We start from the raw sequence: 15181 nt of genomic DNA on the forward strand, positions 1-15181 counted from the left end.
TCATAGCAAAGAAAAGATAGCGCAACCTCTATTTGCGTTCAAGCGGGCTAACAGTATTCGGGACCGGCTGGTACATACACGCCCAAAAGAAATAACGAGAAAAGTTGGTGAAACCCTATGGAATCTACCTCCAGCGATAGGGCATCACCTGTGTGGCATCTGTTCTGTTTGCCCCCAGACAAAACACACAAGCACGATAGACATTGGTACTAACAGACCTTGGGTGCAATGCAATTTCAGCAACTGCAATAGTAACAACCTCATCTATTTGCTGACTTGCACCTGTTCGAATCAATATGTGGGCATGACAACCTGCAAAGTTCGCACAAGAATGCTCGAGCATAAGAGCTCTTTTCGCTGTAAGAAGTCCCATACAAGACTTACAAGACATTTTTTGGAGAAACAACATTGCAAAACTGATTTCCAATGGACTGTCTTGGAAAAACCTTTTATACCTGGACATATAAGGGACGTGTCTGGTTACCTCTTCGCCAAGGAACAAAAATGGTTTTACAAGCTCCAGACTAATACCATTGGGCTAAACGATGACATCCCTTGGACCTTACTATAGGTATATATACTATACTATGACATTGATAAACTTATCTGAGGTATTCGTCCCTCTTGAGATATATAGAGTAGCTCATTGACAGATGCTATGCATCAAAGTAGGGAGTCGTTAACTTAATTGCACTATCACTACACATTAGTCTCTGGTTCAGTTTTATTACACCAACGAATACTTTATAACGAGGATTGTGTGTATTTAGAAGCGCCATACCGTGAGCAGTTTCTTGTACCGCAAACGTTAGCTTTGCTTGCCCTTACAGTCAGCAGTCGCGTTATTTTGCCATTTATTTACAACAGGAATTATGCTTTTATAAAATCAATCAAGAGTACAGTGCCTAGATCTGTTCCCTTATAAAACCCTGAATTGCATACTATTTGTTCTGTTTTAAGACTAAAAACGGGCATTAGGGCATGTGCTTGATAGCCTCTTCTGTGATTATCGACACAAACAAACTACAATGTTGGCCGGTATGATGTAATTGTTTAATTCGTCGAGTAATCACGCGAGAGTGCGAGCAGAAATGGGAAAGCGCTCGCGACTCCATAACGGGGCGCCCTATGTTAGTGCTACTTCACACGCAATCAAGTAGATTGTGTAGATGGCTGTTTCCTTTTGCACAAGATCGGGGTCACAACCAGGGAAGGCGCCCGTTGATATTTCGTATCTGGCAATCATTATATATAGAGAAACTACCAAAATGGTGCTGTTGATGTCATCCTGTAGTTTCGAGTGGCAGCTCACGCGAGATTTCGAGCGTAAAAGAGTGCACTCTATATTTTACAACAAATAGAGCAGATAAGCAGATGTTTGAGGTTATTATGCATCAATGTATTGAAGAAAAGTAACAATGAACCAAAATTACTTTATGGTCTGTCGCGATTTGAACAACTTAGGGTGGAGGGATACCATACAAACTACCTTCCATGATACTATGTAAGAACAGATCATCAGCTGCTCGATACCTCCCCCAAGACTCAGATGAGTGCTTGAGGTACCGACGGATAGGTGAGTCCCCTTGTACTAAAACAGACGAATGGTCTGATAGAGTTAAGCGGAGTCAATACAAAGGTAATGAATGCGATGGTTGGATTCTGCTGTTCATTACTAGTCCTATGTAGAACATTCATTCTATCCATGTGTGCATGTGCTGAGTGATATCTCTGGGTCACTTTGAGATTGGGCCCATGCAGTTTGAGTGCTGGGTTTTCCACATATGTTGGTTTTTAGATATAAGTTGATGGGATACACAGGAAGATTCTTTTTGGGGCACTTTTAAAGGTTGTATATTTACGCCTTACAGTGTTTGTTTTCTGTTTTACTTCTTATATCTATGTAGTGCGGGGCCTCGTAATACCTGAGCAAGGTCCAGGTGAGGTGAGGTCTATTCCCCTACCATGAAGGGTGAGCTTCAATACTTTATCTTTTAATTTCAAAGTGATTTGAGTGTAAACACAGTGTGTAGGTAGATAACACAAAAATGTTCGGTATGATAATGTTACATGTTGTATATATTTTTCATCTTCAGAAGTCGTATTTCCCATGGAGGTGTAATGTTTCCAGGTTGTTACAGGTCGTACCGTATTCAACCTTTTTCTAAGCCTATTCACTTGGTGAAGGTGGTGTTTGCTTTGTTTTTCACTACTATTTAAGTGCAACTAATAAAAGAACAAAGGCCCTGACGAATGCCATGGGATTTTTTACCCGGTAGGCAGAAACATGTTGGCCCGTTACAAGACAGATATTTGTTGACTGTCTCTTTTGCACTGTTCTTGTTTATTAATTAGGAGGTGGGGTTCGTCCGCAGAATAAAGTTTTCTATAGGAGAACACTCCATCCTATTTTAATGTCACTTTAGAATTTGTGTTGCACTATCTTTCACTTGACCATCATAGATCAGCCATTACTGACGGTTCATTTGTAGTGGTGGTCGAAATCCTTTACCAGCAACAAATGGTGTGGTGCTTGATGTCCCAATGATCAGGGGACCAGCCGGATTTACACCTGGGTTTGGCCAGATGATAGGACTGATCATTGAGTCAATTTGATGGTAACCCCTTGCTACAGAGTTTGGATTTGTTAACCATCTGTGATTCTTTCGAATGGTGTCGGGTCTTTCTATACACAGTGTTCACTCTTCATTATAACACGCTGTCTCCATGCGATTTATACGCTCCGTGATTTTGGTAACTCAGTTTGACAGTGAAGCCATATAATAGATTTGGCAGACCCTCTGTTTTCTGGTGTTATATGCATTGTATGACTGGCAAAAACATCCTGAAGGGATCCTTCAAGTAAATTTATATAAAAGCAGGGCTATTTATGAAATATTAAAAACAGTTCTACTATTAGGGGTGCTGATGTTATTCTCTATGGCGCCAGTTAACAAAGGGAACACTAACATTGCAATTGATTTTTTTTTTCTCTCATGTTCTAAGCAATAGTAAGTAAGCAGAGAGCATTATACTTTAGCAGAATAAATACCAGAACAGCTCCTGGAAGCAAAAGGTTTATTCTCAATCCCAACTAAATATTCCTAGCTCCAGGCAGTCACAATTGGGTTTACCAATGCTTGTTTTCTTTGTGAAAATGTTCAGCTCCATAGAATATAAGTAGCTTGCTAAATATGCACATGAGAGAAAAGTAAACAAGTATTTTCATTATGATAACGAACCAATACAAAGATATATACATTGTAAAAAAAAATTGATTCGAAAATTAAATAGTATTATGATAAAATACAGAATAGCAACTTGGCATTAGGTCACGCTTGTGTGATTAAAACCTTAATTGTCTTATGGGTTAATTTGGACCCCAATGTAAAAAGTGAGTGCAACTAACATTTGGGCATGCACCAGGTGTATTACTGGGCCCATTTTACACAAACGAGTAAAAAATTAGAGAGGAATGCATAGAAACATTTTGGGGCTATTTATCAATACTTTGCACTGCCGCAGAATCACACAAATTGATTGCGAAGCCTCACATAGTGTGGTTAAAGTATTCACTTGCCAGCTCAAAAAATATTGCTCTTTTAATGGAAACCGCTCAATGCGCTACTTTTGCTCAAAGTATAATTTCATGGCTGGTACATGTGTGTTCCCACACTACCAACTATGGTTCTTGATGTACATTCGTATCTACTGAAATTGGTAGTCAGGGGTTTGCATCAAAAGATAACAGCACCTCGACACAGGCGCTAACAACATCAAATGTTATTATTGGTCCTATCTTTTCTTACATTACATGTTTGCTGCACTGTACAGCACACACCAAATGTGTGTAGAGTTAGTCTACAAATATCATTTTGTACTGGAAACCCCTGCGTGGCGCTAGGCAGCCCATTTGTGCATCAGAGCAGCAGCGCCATTTCCTAATAGGCATGGCTGAGCAATGCTCCCTCCATCAAGCGCCACACAAAGCAGCTACTTTGGCTACTGCGCTTTCTTTTTCAATAAAGCTGCCCCTTGGTTTCCTTGACTTGCATATCAGAATATTTTAGTGCGCATTGTGAAAAACTGCAAAAAGCCAAGAATTCGTATTTAGGTCCTCCTTTCTCTTGTGATGTTGCTGTGATTTACATTTATTTTATATTTTATTTTGTGTAGAGTCTCCCTCAGTTCACCCGCAGAAATGCAGTCCATGTCACCCGTGGCAGAGTGATACTCCCACAACAGATCGCCAATATATTCATCGACGGGAGGGGCTAGCGTCTCACTGTTGCATATTCCACCATCTCCTCTCCAGTAGGTTCTTTTGGAGAGGTTTCTGGACTCTCAAAGTGATGGATTGTGGCGTAATTGAGCTCCTCTGAGACCTTGCGACAAAAAAACAGGTAGAAAAACACAGAATTAGAAACAGTGTGTCTTTCTCCAGTTCATGATCTGGTTACATTATTTTATATGGGTTGCATTTGATGCCGGTTTTATATTTTATTGACATGTTTTATACTTTTCACACACACAACACTACTAAGCCTAGAATCAGTAAGTTTATTAACACTTGAAATATTTCACCATAAGATAGGATCTTTAAGGGTTTCATTGAGTTACATTGATACTTGATAAATGAAGAAGATTGGGAAAAATTAATCGTTGTGCTGGTTGGTTCAGTGGGGAGAGACACCTATATATATATCAGTACCTTTTAGAGTTGCTAGAATATACTCTGCCTACTATTTTGTATAATTTATGTATATTTTATGATGTTTCCAAACTGATACTTCTTTATGAGATTGTATATAGAGAATAACATTCAATTTGTCATTTCGTATGATTGTGAAATTGTATCTCGAATATCGATATAGATGAGATCAGTTTTAACATACAACTTTTCGCAGTCTAGGCTGGGTCTGCTATCTTCTTCAGCCACAAAGTTAAAAAACCTTGACTTGTTTGTTAATGTTAACCTTGCCTTTGATTCTCAGCCACTCTGGCTACTTAAAATTATGCTTTTCGAATTCTTAATGAGAGAATAAAATGCCTCTGACACTTATGTTATGTTATGTTAAAAAGTCTCTTCTATAGCGCACGGCTGCCCCGAGGGGCGTCCTGGCGCTTTGGCAAAGAGACATGCAGCTAAGAAACACAACGCAACAACCCCGATGTCCCGACAGAAAAATTATACCGAAAAGAGCCAGGTCTTCAGCTCCTTTCTGAAAGTAAAAAGGTTGTTTGACTTTCTTAAGGAGACAGGAAGCTCTTTCCAGCAACGCGGGACCAGGTATCGAAAGGCACGCCCTCCGATCCGGGCTAATTTAATCGGAGGGACGACAGCTTTGGCCAGCAAAGCCGACCGAAGCGACCTCCTAGGGACATAAAAGGCCAGGCGCTTCTCCATATACTTAGGGCCAATAGAATGGAGGGCCTTGAATGCCAAGGTCAGCACCTTAAAGGTAATTCTTTTGGCAATGGGCAACCAATGCAATCTCCTAAGGAGTTCAGAGGCTTTCGCCCTGCGTGGGAGACCAAAAATGGCTCTTGCAGCCGAATTCTGCACAATCTGCAATCGGGCCAGCAGATATTTAGGCAGCCCGATATACAGGGCATTCGCATAATCTAATCGCGAGCCAATCAGAGACTGCACGATGATTTTTTTATGATGCAAGGACAGCAAGGGGAGAAACTTCCGAAGCATTTTCAAAATGCCGAAGCATTTCCCCGATAGACCGATGATTTGAGGTCTGAAAGAAAGGCTGTCATCACATTGCACCCCGAGGTTTTTAACTTTCACAGAGGCCTCAGCAGGCGGAGACATGTCCTGGGGCCACCAGGTCTTCCAGTTAGGGTCCGGCGGACAGCCATAGAAAAGCAACTCCGACTTGTCGGAGTTGCATTTCAGCCCGTGCCGCCGAAACCAGTCGAAGACCGCACCCAGGCACTCCCCGATCAAACCACCATCAAAAGCCTCTCCCTTTTTAGATGTAAAAAGGAGCTGGGTGTCATCAGCATAGGATATGATCCGGGCACCGTAGGACTCCGCTACCCCCGCAAGAGGGGCCATATAGATATTGAAGAGGGTGGGGCTCAGGACGGACCCCTGAGGAACCCCCACCTCGAGCGGCAGCATTTCCGCGGAGAACGGAGGTGCCCAGACCACTTGTCGACGGCCGACCAGAAAGGACTTGAGCCAGTTCCACACCGTCCCACGAAAGCCGAACTCCCAGAGTCTAGAAAGGAGAGCGGCATGGGGGACGGTGTCAAACGCCGCCGACAAGTCCAGCATAACCAGAATTGCCTTCCCCCCCAGATCAAGTGTCTCCCTGATGGCATCGGTGATCTCGAGCAAAGCTGTCTCCGTGCTATAATTAGCACGGAAGCCCGATTGGGAATCATGTAGAATGTTATTGCTCTCTATATAGTTGGAAATAGAGAGGTGGACATGTTTCTCGATCACCTTTGCCAGAGCAGGGAGAAGGGAGATGGGCCTGTAGTTAGCATGGACTAAAGGATCCAGAGTAGTGGCAAGATCAGGGCATGCTTCCAGGCCGACGGAACTTCGCCCGTAGTCAAGGACAAATTCAACAGCGGATTAAGCATACTGTTGATTGCAGGTGCTAATTTTTCTAGACATTTCGCTGGGCAAGGATCCAGTGGCAAGCCGGACTGGAGCCGAGAAAGAAGGTCGAGGGAAGAGGCTACAGATAAGGAAGGGAAGTTAACAAGAACTGTACTTCTATCCGCAATGGACAAACAGACGGTGGCCCGGTGACTGGAAAATGGACCGAGGCCGGCGTCAGAAAGAGAGTCCTGAATGGACTTGATTTTGTTAATAAAAAAGTCCCCTAGCTGACTGATCCAGACCTCAGAATGAGAATGAGAGGGGGAGTTCGAAGAAGGAGAAGTGAACTCCTTTACAATCCTAAAGAGCTCTTTGCTCCTATTTTCCGCCTCGTCAATTCTGCGCTCCAAGAAAACCTTTTTTCCCTCGAGAACGTGCTTCCGATAGCTCCTAACTACCTCCCGGTATTTATATTTATCATCCGGGGCGTATTTACGCCACCACATTCTCTCTGCTTTCTTGCATTCTTGGCGCATTTTTCCCATAGAAGGAGTAAACCATGGGGCCGAGGAAAGTCTGGCCCCAGATTTAGCTGGTCTCCTCGGGGCCAGCTCCTCAAATCTAGTAGACAGCCACTTTTTGGCCGACATGGATGAGCACGCAAAGCATCGGCCAGCATTTCCACCGAGACCTGATGGAAAGGTCGCCCCGACCATTTGACCTCTTTCTGAACTCTGGAACCATTCAGGGTGGAAGACAGAATGCAAAAATCGATCAAAAAATGATCAGTCCAGAGCACAGGACGCGGCATAGAAACATCTAACATCCTTGTCGAGAAAATCTGGTCAATGGTATGACCCTTGATATGCGTGGGGCTAGTAATATAAGAAATCAGCCCCAGAGGAGCCACAATCTCCTGTAATTTAATGGAATCAGGATCCACAGCAATAGGGTCATTTAGAACAATGCATAAGTGCAAAACCAAGCAACTGACTTCTTCAAAATCCAGCTGAATCAAGCCATTAACAGTCCCCAAAAAACTATTTGAAATTGTCAAACAACAATCGTTCAACACTCCTAGCGCGATGGAACTAAGCGATGCGGCTACCCCTAATTGCGATGAGCTTGCCAATTTAGAAAAAATCCATTGAATACGACATTCAATCTAAGAATGCCTTTCCACAAACTATTGCTCATGAGTCTACATTTTACTCACAGATCAAGGACCATTTTAGTTTTCCGACTGAAATTCAAAAAAACAATGCATCTTGGCACACCTTCTCGCCCATCCCTGAATACGAAATCTATACCAGTCTTCTAGCGATTAACCCCTCCAATCACTTCTCTGATCTCTTACCTCCTTCTCTATTCAAAATGATAAAAACCTCTATTCTACCCTTATGGTCAAAGATTGTAAACTCTTCTCTGAGACAAGGTTCCATACCTGCCTGTCTTAAAGTAGGGCAGGTCACACCTATACTAAAGAAAGCCAATTCCCTCTCCCCAGATCTCAAAAACTAACGCCCCATATCCAACATCCCCACTTTGGCAAAACTGATGGAAAAGTGTATACAAATTAAATTATGCAACCACATCGAGAATTACAACTTCCTAGACAAACACCAATCTGGCTTCCATCAAGGTCACAGCACTGAATCAGCATTTAATCACATAATGGATGACATACCAAAAATGTTAGACCATAACGAATCATGTCTATTGATACTTCTCGATTTATCCTCCGCCTTCGACAAGGTTAAGCACAATAACCTATTGTCCCTAATGGAACAAAGGATGGGCCTAACTGACCCAGTGTTAGAATGGGTAACCTCCTTCCTAAATAACAGAACCCAAAGAATTAAGATGAAGCAATCACTTTCTTAACCCTCCATGGTCACCATAGGTATTCCACAGGGCTCACCACTTTCACACATTCTTTTTAATCTACTCATGGAACCCCTGTCAAACGCATTAAACTCTGCCAACATTCCATATCACCTGTATGCGGATGACACACAATATATAAAAATCTCCTATCCAGATGACTTCATCTCCCTCAACTCTATTCTACTTAATACTCAAAGTTGGCTCACTGGCAACCACCTCATGCTTAACACCAACAAAATGGAATTGATTCTCATCTCCCATCCCCCTTCACACACCCAAGATAGACTTATGGCTGAAGCATCTAACTTCATTTGACTAAGCTCCCCACATCATTGACTCAGCGAAATCCTTGGGAGTCACCCTAGACAAACACTTGAATATGCAGGCGCAAATCAATAATGCCACTAAGGGAGCTAATCATCAAATGAGTATCCTAAGGAAACTTAAATCCTTCCTCCCACAGACCGACTTAAAAATGGCAGTACAAGCCCTAGTGATTCTAAGATTGGACATTGGAAGCACCACTCTATGCGGTCTTCCCAAATACAAGCTGGCCCCGCTGAGGGCATCTCTTAACGCTGCAGCCAGACTAGTCTCAGGAACTAAAAGAAATAATCACATTTCTCCGACCTTGAAAACTCTGAACTGGCTACCCTACAAGGCAAGAATACAACAAAAGATCACCTGCATGACCCATAAAGCCCTACATAGCAACACCCCCAGTTACATAGCACAAAAGGTAGAGTGGTCGGGAGGTTGCAGACAATCGCGAAGTGCGAGTTCACTACTACTGAAACCACAATCCTTCCATAAAAAGAGAAATTGTTGCAGGGCATTCTCAGGATCGCACCTAAGATTTGGAACGCCCTACCTCCAGATGTACACAGAATCTCCTCCTTTACCTCCTTCAAAAAAGAAGTAAAAATGCTTCTATTGAACAAATTCACATCCTAAGACTTTAATTCTTTAATGACTACTAGCCGCCTATGTTATCCATATACCACTGTATACCTCTTTTGTATTGAATGGCGAATTACGAATGTATGCATATTACCCCAATCATCTAATGTTTAATAACTGTCTATTGTAAAGGTCTCTGATACCCTCGTGGGTCATGTTCGCGGTATATAAACCTTTATAAATAAACTGTTTAACACTTGTGCCTTGCGCCCATTAAGAGCAGTGGGTAATAGGAATGTAAGCCACTGTGTTCCCCTAGGAATCATTCAAAATGTGATTACAAATGGTACAAGTGCCCACATATCAGTGAATGATCATGAAAATCCTCAAAGTGTTGCCTGTATTCAGTATTTTATGTTGAATAACAAAGTATCATAACACAAGTCCAACATAGAGTAAATATATTCGACAATCAAAACCAAGTAGGTACTTCAAATGACGGCACACTGTAAGTGTAAATATGTGAGCCAAACATAAACCAACATATATATTAGTGATATTTATAATATGTGCAGTAGTTCAAACCCATAGGACCGGATGATATAGACATTTGGGTTAATACAGTTCAAACAAACTGGAACCAAAAAATTTGACATTTAGAGCCCTCAGACTGAGTTAACCTGGGTCTTCATCAAGGCAACAAATACATTGTAGCAGCTCCAAACAAATGCAGTTTCCCTACATATGTTTTCATATCGCCTGAAGTGCTAATAAAAGCAAACACAGGCATGCACAAATGTTGTTTGCATGAGTTAGAATATGTATTAACACAGACCAATTGGCATTCACACAGCTTAAGATGTCAGCATAATTCCTTCTTCAGCTAGTACATCATACTTTATCTCTCATATGTATGATTGACACTCACATCACATTTTTGGGCTTTTCATTGTGATCCAGTGAATCAATCAATTAATCAATCTATCAAGATTTATGAAAATATGGGTAATCACCCAATAGAGTATCCAGGTGCTTGCAGGTCCTGGAGTCTGATTCATACAGCCAGGTCTTGAGGGACATTTGGAATTCCAGAAGTGAGGTGATGGGCCAGCTGTGCATGAGGAGGCTCTTTGAGGTCTTTGCTCTGACATGGGAGAAGGAGTGGGGGTATAAGCAAGTGAATGGGAGGTGAAGGGGGTCTTCTCAATGGTTGGTTGAAGTTCAGGCAGTGGTTAATGTAGGCAGTACCTAGGTTGTGTAGAGTCATGTGTGCATGGGTCAGCAACTTGAATTGGCATGTCTTCTGTACGGGGAGACAGTGGAGTTGCCCAAGGTGAGGTATGATGTGGTTTCATTGAGGAAGGCCAAGCATTAGTCAAGCTGCAGAATTCTGTAAGGTCTGAAGTCTATGTAGGAGGTGTGCCATGACTCCTAGGTAAAGGGCGTTGCGTACTCCAGTCGGCTGGTGTTGAGGGCTTGTATCATGGTTTCATGTGTTGCTGCTGTTGCCAAAGTTCAGTACTTCTATCTTGTCTGTGTTCAGCTGCAGCCAGTTGCTCTCCATCTAGTCGGCCACGTTTGTCATGCACCTGTGGAAGTTGATACTGTTGGTGTGGGTGTCATCAGTGAATGAGTGGATGAGCTGGGTGTCGCCTGCGTAGGAAATTATGTTGAGACTGATTGATCTGACGATGTTGGCCAGCGGGTCATATATGCATTGAAGAGTATGGGGCTGAGGGATGAGCCCTAGGGCACACTACAGGTGATCTCCTAGGATTCGGAGATGTATCCTATGGGTTCTTCCAGTGAGGAAGGAGGTGATCCATCTGAGCGAAACCCCTTGGATGCCGATGTGGTAGAGTCTTTCGATCAGTGTGTGGTAGGATGCGGTGTTGAAGGCTGCAGAGTAGTCGAGGAGGATCATTGATGCTATTTCTCCTCGGTTGAGGAGTGTTCAGATGTTGTCAGTGGTGCATATCAGGACGGTTTCGGTGCTGTGATTGCTGCAGAAGTCAGATTGGGAGTTGCTGAGTAGCTGTTTCTGCTCCAGGTGTGTCATGAGTTGATTGTTGGTGAACTTTTCCAGTACCTCCACTGGGAAAGGGAGCAAGGTGCTTGGCCAGTACCTTTTGAGTTTGCTGGGGTCAGTGGAGGGTTTTATTAGCAGTGGTCTCACTTCAGCATGTTTCTAGGTTTCTGAAATTATTGGGGGGGATGATAGAGGTGTTAAGTAGGGCGGTGTGTTCCTTGCCAATCCTTTTGTTTTTCCAAGGTTGACAATCTGATGCGGGCATGGTTCTATGGGAGCTCCCGAGTGGATGAATTTCATGGTTGATGTGGTGTCCTGGGTGGAGAGGATGTTCTAGGTGGCTAGTGTGTGGTTTGTGTCATGTACGGTGGTAGGATATCTGTCGAGGAAGTCCATAGGTATGGGTTGGCGTTCGAGGTTTCTGTACATGGTTGCAAACTTGTCATGGTAAAAGTGGACAACGTTGTTGCACAGTTCCTGTGAAGGTGTAACACTTTTTTCAATGGCAGCCAGGTTGGAGAATTCCTTAATAATGTTAAAAAGTTATCTCATTGAAGTGCCCGGTTGGAGATACGTTGGAGCATTCACATCATTCCAAACAAGCATTTCAGTTTTGGCTGTATTTATTTCATAGCCAGATACCTGTCCGAAGGCTTGAGCCAGCTGCACAATAGCAGGGAGAGCCGTAGCGGCTTCTGATGTTAAAATAAGCACATCGTCGGCATATAATGCCACTTTCCTCTTCCAACCCTGATAGAAAAAAGGTTTAATAGAGACCTCCTCCCTTAGACATTGAGCAAAAGGCTCAATATAAAAGTCAAAGAGCAAAGGGGAAAGCGGACACCCCTGTCGTGTTCCCCTAGTGATAGAGAAAGGGCACGATAGATCGCCATTAACAAGTAGGGCAGCAGAGGGATTACTGTACAACAGGCTAATTACCCTGCGGAAGCGGTCTCAGACGCCAAACCAGGCCAAGGCCTCCGACAGGTACACCCAGTTGACCCTGTCGAAAGCCTTGGTTGCGTCTAATGTAAGGGCCGCCAGTGGAAGATTATAGGATGTTGCAATATCTATAGCGCCAATTAGATCATAAGCCAATTCATATAATTGTCTACCCTTCAGGAACCCCTTTTGATCAGAATGAAGGACAGAAGGTGCAATGTCGGCCAGTCTTGAAGATAGAACTGTGGTAAATATTTTTTAGTCCACGTTCAGGATGGAAATTGGCCTATATGACCCACACTCTTCCTTAGGCTTGCCCGATTTTAAAATGAGAGTAATAGAGGCATTATCCCAAGATGATGGAGGGGCCATTCCTTCTAGGAGTATTTGATTAAAGAGATTAGTAAGAAAAGGAATGATCTCTGAGTCGAACATCTTATATAACTCAGCTGGTAGGCCATCCGGTCCCGACGCCTTTCCCTTCTTAGATCTCTTAATGGCAGATGTTACCTCACTCTCAGTAATTGGCTTATCCAAATATTGGGATTGTTCAGGAGAAAAAGAGGGCTGAGTAATTTTATTCAGCCAAATTTTAGCAGATTCAGCTGATACCACTCTGTCCTCTTGATAAATTTCCTGGAAAAATTCTCTAAATGCCTTCCTAATCTCATCATCTGAAGAGATCTTGATATTACCTACATTAATGGACGCAATGTTATTCCGGACCTGATCTACTTTGGTCTTCCAAGCCAGTAATTTGCCAGCACCTTCACTATACTCAAAATGAGCCAGCTTACTGGCCTCCCATCTCTGTTGGACCCTTAGGTTTAAGATTGATGCCAAGCTTCCCTTTAAAGCGACCAGCTGATTGTGAAGAGGATCTAAAATAGAGCTCGAGGCTATACTATTGAGGTCAATCTCATGTTGAACACGGGTCATTTCTAATTCCAGAGAGGAGATCGATTCGTTATAACTTTTCTTCCGAAAGGCAACCCTAGAGACAATCAGCCCTCTCAACATTGCCTTAAACGAGTCCCAAATAATTCTGTTGGAGGCAGTACCACTATTAGACAAGAAGAAATTGTCGGTCTCTGACTTAAGGTACAGGATATCTTCTTCATTGGTGAGAAGAGAGCAATCAAAGGACCACATTGTCGGGGGTTTTTTACTACGGAGACCTAACACCAATTTAACCGCAGAGTGGTCTGAAAGATGCGATGGAATATATGCTATCGTTTTGACAGAATCAACCAATCTTTGGGTAACCAATATATAGTCAATCCTTGACTTATGGTGATATTTAAAATTCCTATAGGAAACCCCCTGCTGATTTCCCGACCTAAGTCGCCAGACATCCACAAACCCATGGAGTCTCATAGCCTCTAGTAAAAAAGATCTAGTTTTAGACAAGACCATAGATCTATTATTCGGGGACTTGTCCAGGATGGGGTCCAGGACAATATTAAAGTCGCCGGCTAAAATTATAGGTCCAGAGATAGAAAGCAACTGAAAGAAGATTGATTCCAACGAAGAGGGGTCGTCTTGGTTCGGACCATAATAGCCAACTATTGTGACTGAGAATCCAGCCAAAAGAACCGAGGCTATGGCCCATCTACCAGAAATATCTACCCCCTGTGATATTAATTTAGCTTTAACTCCCCTTTTAAAGATGATGGCGACACCTCTTATATGAGAGGTTTGGGTGGTAGAGACAGAAAAATCAATCCATCTATTCTTCTTAATAAGTGCCGCTAGTTCAGATTGTGTAAGGTGGGTTTCCTGCAACACCATGACCTGCGCATCCGAGTCCTTTAAATATTGCAAAATCTTGCTGGCTCGGGACTGGGTGCGGAGGCCATTGACGTTCCAGGAAAGGAAACCTACATTACTCATCTCCTAACCAAAAGACGCGGCGATTAGTGCTATACCAAAGGAAAATGTTTATAATAATGTAACGAACAAGTGTAAAATATCAATTACCATTCCAAAAACTTCTATTTAATTTTTCTAGGTTATTGAGGACTTTTTTAAATTTTTGCCACCCAAACACGCTCCCACCCAGAAGGTGAGAGACCCTCCCCCGTGAAGAACCCTAGCATTATCTAACCGGAACAATGTCCAGTAGATAGTGCCCCACCGGTTGATCCTTGGCAAGAAAGCCTAATCACTAAATATTCAAGTGACTAATAACGAATAAGTAGGTAAAATTGAAACAAAAAATTAGTTGGCTCTATAACGCTTTTAAATAATGTGATGGGTACATAATACATATATCTATATATTTACAACTACCTTATGATCTCCCAAACAGAAAACTTGAGGGATTATATAACAGGAGCAGCTAGGATTTTGAAAAGGATGGCGTCCAATATTAAACCTAAATATTGAACCTAATGTTAAACCTTGCGGCCCCCTTTGCCCAGATCCATTAATAGCTCATCAGCTGCTTGCACAGACCTAATGTTATACATCTTGTTGTTGTGCATTATTTTGAGAGCTGCCGGGAACATTAGCTGGGCTGTTGCGCCCAAATTTCTAAAGGCATTCTATCGCCTTCCAAATTCCCATTGCTTTTCAAGCGTAATTCGGGAAAGGTCCAATCTGATCAAAAAGGTAAAGCCTTTTCCAGACAGAGACTTTTGTTTTAAAGCCATGTTTAGGATACGCTCTTTTAGTACATAGGTATGAAAGTTGACTAAAATTTTGCGTGGTTTAGATCTCTGTGGATTCAGCTTAAAGGGATCTCTATGTACCCTCTGGATATCCAGTGACAATTCTGTAGAAGTGCAATCTAGAGAGAGTGCTTCTTTCAATAGAGAAACAATATACTGTTTAATATCTGACCTTTCAGACCC

At 42.6% G+C, this 15181-nt stretch overlaps 1 protein-coding gene across 1 annotated transcript in view; it reads right to left on the bottom strand.

Moving 5' to 3' along the window:
* Positions 1 to 3064: 3064 nt before the first annotated feature.
* The window catches only part of LOC144767649 (B-cell receptor CD22-like), a 242245-nt gene continuing 230128 nt past the window's right edge, over positions 3065 to 15181 (bottom strand). Inside the window, exon 11 of the mRNA XM_078651048.1 lies at positions 3065 to 4385. Coding sequence (XP_078507174.1) covers positions 4275 to 4385 — 111 coding nt within the window. The 3' untranslated portion in view covers positions 3065 to 4274. The remainder of the gene's footprint in view (positions 4386 to 15181) is intronic.

This window comes from Lissotriton helveticus, chromosome 7 (assembly GCF_964261635.1).
Source record: "Lissotriton helveticus chromosome 7, aLisHel1.1, whole genome shotgun sequence".
Taxonomy (NCBI): domain Eukaryota; kingdom Metazoa; phylum Chordata; class Amphibia; order Caudata; family Salamandridae; genus Lissotriton; species Lissotriton helveticus.